Below are 5,403 nucleotides of genomic sequence, written 5' to 3'. Positions count from 1 at the left end.
TAGAATGTCATTTCTACTTTATTTAAAACATAATCTGAAAATTATGATTTAAAAATTTTTAGAACTGAAAAAAATATCACTAAGTTCATAGGTATTTTATCAATAGTTACTATTTTTCCAAATTTTTTTTGTTTGTAAAACTATTTATTAAATTTATTTTCAAAAATATTAAAAGTATTATAGGCAAAAATGACACAAAATAGATATTAGTTTAAAAGGACATAGTTATCAATTTTTTTCCTCTAAAAAAAACAATTTTCCCAAATATGAAATACTATACATAAAATTGATGTAATCCATCCAATTTAAGCAAATCATAATGTTTTTTTATTGGACAAACAAATCATAATGCTATAACCACAAATAGACATAATTTTACACCTTTATCTTTTTCTTTGTGTAAGTTCGTCATATATTACGTTCTTTGAATCTACTGCAACTAAAATAATGATTATAAACAATTACTCTTCTTTTTTTTGAAAAGACAATTACTCTTTTTTCGACAAATGCTTTTATTATATTGATTTAGGTTTTATGTTTGACCGAGGGTTCATTAGTGCTTCTACGCCAAGAGGTCTGAGTTTCAATTCCCAGAGAAAGCGGAATTATGCGAATTAAAGGAGAAAAAACTTACAAGAGATCTGCAGAATGACGCAAGTTGTATCGTCAAACATAGATCTCATAGGACGGCTCAGGTGATGCAGTCAGGCGTGAATCCTCATACGGCAAGTAGAATTGTCGGCTGTAAAATCGTCTGTAATATTTCTCATAGTTGTAATAGCATAATTATCCAACGTTAAAAAAAAATATATTTATACATTTTAATGAATATTCTCAATATGGTTAAAATTTAATATATAGAATATTATTTACTCAGAAGATAAAATAAAAATATGTTTGTAAAAGTTAAAAACTTACTCAGAGGTCACCTTCTAAGTTCTAACTAACAGAAAATAAGATTTCTGTGATAGAAATATTATCCACTTTCCTCTCTATAAGAATTTGGATATATTTTTTTCTCATGTTCGCTATTACCATAGATATGCATATGGCATCAGAAGTAAACATTATTCTGTGCTCCTACGTATGGCAAAATTTTTGGTATTCCTTTTTTTTGCTGAAGACCTAAACATAGTTGACATGACTTCTTTAAACTACTTACAAGAAATTTATATTTCTTCGATCATAAAAAGCCAACAAATCGGTGGTTACAGTAACAATATTAACTACAAGAATTTTATGTCAGTGGAAGGAATGAAACAGGTTTGCTACAACTTACGTGGAGTTAAAAAATGATTTGTTAACAAAAGAATGTATTTGATCTCTCCTATGCACATATCTCAATCTATACAATTAATTATCTCACATCTAGAAACATAAAATCTCTTCAATTGTAAGAGTTCTCCCGAAAAGGGAGTGACAGGATTGAGGAGATTGTTAATCATTTCCACTTTCTGCGATTGAGTACGCACACATGCCCAATATTTTGATATGAGTGTCCATTGTATGAGGCTCACAGCCGCAGCAGGTGATGGCCTGCCCAGGGGATCCATGGGATACATCTATCCCAACAATGATGGTAGGAACTTGCATTACTAAAGGCATTGCTGGAGAGCGCTCCATAATTAACATGGTATTCAGTCCACCAAGTTTTAAGCACTGTTGACTTCTGTTTTTTTCTAACGTTTGTATCCCTCAGCTTGCAATCAATAATCTAACATCTAATAACATATAGTCTCTACGTTTGGAAACATTTGTAAAATCAGATATTGTAAATGCAACGTCTATTAATTAGCGTCTCCGTATATGGTCGCCAAATCAGTTTGGAAAGGCACCTTCTCGCACTTAAGATAAGATAACTTGTAAATTGTGGTTTCAATCGATGTTCGAATGGAGAGAATTAGAAACTCAACAGGGCAGTAAATTGAGTAATTGCAGAGAGAAAACTCAATAGGGGTCAATAAACTCATCATCAAAACAACAACAACATAAAACCAAACTGAATATATTGGAAAAGATTAAGACAGTAAACTCACCAGAAACTGATCACATGCAGTATTCGTCAGAGGAATAGGTCTAAAATTGCAGAAACTCAACGGGACAGTAAACTCTTCAAAAACTCAAAAAGACAGAATACGAAAATGAAATTATCTGAAAAGGAGAGAGGGTTTAGAGGAAAAAGGAAAGAAGATGCCAGCAACGTATATCAAAGAAACAGAGAAAATAAAGTCCAGAGAAAGTGATAAGAAACAATAGAGAGAATGAGAGAAAACTTCAAATAAATCTGACAACCTTTACAATCTCTTTTATATATAGATTCTGAAACGATACGACTCGTGAGGAAAGATTACGAGTGTAAGGATGTGAATTTATTTTGCAATATGTTTAAGAGGCGCCAGTTATGATACGGTGGATTGAAGACGACGATTGCTAAAAGTAAATCGATAACATCATAGGTTTATCCTAAACAAAATTTTAACCATTAGATTATATCCTAGAAACAATTCTAACCGCTAGATTCTAATTTTTTTTTTCCTATAAAAAAAGAATGACATCATTGTTTAAAGAAAAAACAGGTTTGCTATTATATATAGATTACGGTTATCCGAAAACAAAACCGAATCCGAGACAGCTTAGGCTCCTGTGGGTTTCCTTAACCAAGCCACTGCCTATGAATCGCCGGCTCATTCTTCAACAGGCAAGCAGTTAGAGCCCCAGGCTCAGCCACACCATTCTCCGCCGATTATTCACCAAATAAAAGTACGGTCTCAACTTTACTTTTCTTTCAAACCCCAAAGTTTTTTTGTTTATGAAAATGTAATCACAATTTGCCACAGACAATGGGTAAGAATTGAGGAAAAGATGATACATGAATTGCTCTAGAAAGGAAAACGAATATTGATGCCCAAATATCCCAGTGTCTTCTCTAAAACAGTAAAAGTAACCTCAATTTACATTATTACATATAAAAGATGTTACACATTACCGAAACTAAGCATTTCAACAATATCCAAAGTTGATCCATTAGCAGCAACGGTGTGGAACATGGAACCTTCGCCTGGCAGCAGCAACATCATCCTCATGATCACCACTATCGTACTCGCTTTCGATTTGATTCAATACGGTGTACGCGTATCTTCTTCAGTCGCGGCTCAGCGTGTGTTTTCTCTGCGGCGAGAGTAACGAGTTCTGTCATTGTATCTCGGTCTATCTTGCGCTCTCTGCGGCTGTGGCTCAACTCGCCTCTGCCTCTCTGGTGATCGTTGGACTATCTCTCCATTAACAAACAGCTCCGCTACAAAGCCACAATTAAGAAGATACAAATCAGGAATTACAAGATCTTTATGAATGATCAGTCTCAAAACCAGCCTGCAGTTAAGATATGTCATAATCCAATGCACACACCGAGCCAAAAGAAAAGCTGATGTGTCAATACATTAGCAATCAAAACTAATCACACTTAACAGACTCACTAACTTCGGTAAGATGGACTAACAGAAGCATGAAGCAAACAATGGTTGTTGCAATATATGTTTCATCTCAACCGGCCTGCAGTTAGATATAATAATACCTATCTGCAAAAATCGGCTCAGAGAAAGTATTCGATGTCAGTCCATTAGCATTCAAAGCTAATCATAGCTCAAAGACTCGTTAGCTTCGCCAAGATGGACTTCTTATCAAAAATAGTCTCGTGTTTCAAGAAAAAAGCACTCAGGATTGCATGTTTTCTTATAAACCAGCTTGCAGTTAGATATACTATTATAAAACTATCTGCACATATTAGCTACAAGAAAATGGGTTTTCTCAGTCCATTAGCATTCAAAGCTAATCATAGCCAAAAGGCTATGATTAGCTTTGCCAAGATGGACTAATCAAAATATATCTTTCATCTTTCAAGAGACACACTAAGACTAGCTAACCAGAAAAGATTTCATTTTGAGATTAAAGCAAAAAAAAAACTACCTCCATAATCTTTGTTCTCAGGATCCACATATGAATCCGGAAGCACAAACAGAACACCAGGCAAACCTGTCGTAAACAAAAGCAACACTCTCTATTATTAGTTTATTACTCAACACTAAGCTAACAGAAGAGACAAGTGTAAAGTAAAGACAAGACCTTCAAGCTTAGTAGAAGTCTCTTCATCAATCTCACACCCAAACCCTAAATACCTCTCACACGAAACATTATAGATCCTCTTCTTCGCCTCCTCCTCACTACACAAACCCAAAACAAGAAACAGCGAGTAAACACAAAGAAGAGTCACCACGAAGAATATATTAATTTACCTTCCAACGACTTTAGCTAAGGTTTGGACGTAGCAATCAATCATCTCCTGCTTCGTCGCGCCTTCGCCGCCAGGCTTATCCATAACAATCAGCCAGTGCTCGTAATCGCATCCCGGGAACAGAGGCGCCATCTCCGTCGGAGGTCGGTCGCTGAAGTTGGAGCCGGAGTTGAGCGGGGAGTAAGCGGAGCCTGACCGGTTAGCGAGGCATCTGATTGAGGTAAACCGGGTCGAGGAAGGTAACCGAGATCCAACCGAATCGCGACCGGAACTGAATCCACCGCAGCGAACGGTGGAAGGAAGCTTAGGAGGAGAGACTAAGGTTGTGCTGGGGAAGAGGGAGCGCGTGAGGTGGCGCGTGCCGGAGATAGGCAAGGCCATTGTTGGCGACTGAAGGAAGAGAGGTAAGAGAGTGATAGCGTTTGGAGGTTTAAAGTGGATAGGGTTTTGGCAGACTATTTATTTTTGCTTTCCTTATATTATTATGATGGGCTTCACATAACTTGGGCTTATAGCCCATAAAATATTATGCTTAGAATATAATTTTAGAGAGAACATTATAAGTGATGAATTTAATTTATTAAATTCGTTTATTATTTAAAACTTTATTACTTAAAACTTTATTACTTAAAACTAAGTTTTTTTAAAAACATATTGAGTTATAAATATCAATACTGGATTGGTGAGTATAACATGAAGACAAAAATATACATAATATATATATATATATATATATAGATTAATCTTCCAAACTTAAACTATTATATTATATATGAATAATGTTTTTAAATAAAAATAATTTCTGATTTAAAAAAAAAAAAAAACAACGAATGATTATTTTCAAATAATGGATGTAATTTACATTATACTATCATTTAACAAGTATTAGATACGTTTTGATATATCATTATTTTCTATTTCCAAAAAAAAATAAATTGTTAAACAACAATATCATCTAGGTTAAGTATACTAACAACACAAATTCAAACATCATAAAAAATATTTACATAAAAATTATAATACAATAATTTAATCAAAAAATACAATTCAAAAAAAAATATTCAAAAGAATAGTTATATACTTAATATTTGAAAATCAAAGATATTTTTGCTAAA

At 34.0% G+C, this 5,403-nt stretch overlaps 1 protein-coding gene across 1 annotated transcript; it reads right to left on the bottom strand.

Annotated features, from left to right (window-relative positions):
* Positions 1-2,851: 2,851 nt before the first annotated feature.
* Positions 2,852-4,738, bottom strand: LOC106336846 (multiple organellar RNA editing factor 2, chloroplastic-like). The gene is made up of 4 exons (XM_013775802.1): positions 4,290-4,738; positions 4,120-4,217; positions 3,964-4,029; positions 2,852-3,295 (listed from the first exon to the last, which is right to left on the bottom strand). The coding sequence occupies exons 1-4, from the start codon at positions 4,667-4,669 to the stop codon at positions 3,153-3,155; spliced, it is 687 nt and encodes a 228-aa protein (XP_013631256.1). The 5' UTR covers positions 4,670-4,738; the 3' UTR covers positions 2,852-3,152.
* Positions 4,739-5,403: the final 665 nt, after the last annotated feature.

This window comes from Brassica oleracea, chromosome C4 (genome assembly GCF_000695525.1).
Source record: "Brassica oleracea var. oleracea cultivar TO1000 chromosome C4, BOL, whole genome shotgun sequence".
In the NCBI taxonomy this organism is placed as follows: Eukaryota; Viridiplantae; Streptophyta; class Magnoliopsida; order Brassicales; family Brassicaceae; genus Brassica; species Brassica oleracea.
Note: the sequence above shows the minus strand (reverse complement) of the source record. Positions and strands in the feature narration are given on the sequence as shown.

Excerpts from the sequence above, each read along its gene's own strand:
- LOC106336846 (XM_013775802.1), bottom strand. The coding sequence starts at position 4,669 with ATGGCCTTGCCTATCTCCGGCACGCGCCACCTCACGCGCTCCCTCTTC. Across the intron at positions 4,030-4,119 it reads GACTTCTACTAAGCTTGAAG|GTTTGCCTGGTGTTCTGTTT; the intron begins GTCTTGTCTTTA and ends TGTTTACGACAG. Across the intron at positions 3,296-3,963 it reads TGAGAACAAAGATTATGGAG|CGGAGCTGTTTGTTAATGGA; the intron begins GTAGTTTTTTTT and ends GTGGCTTTGTAG.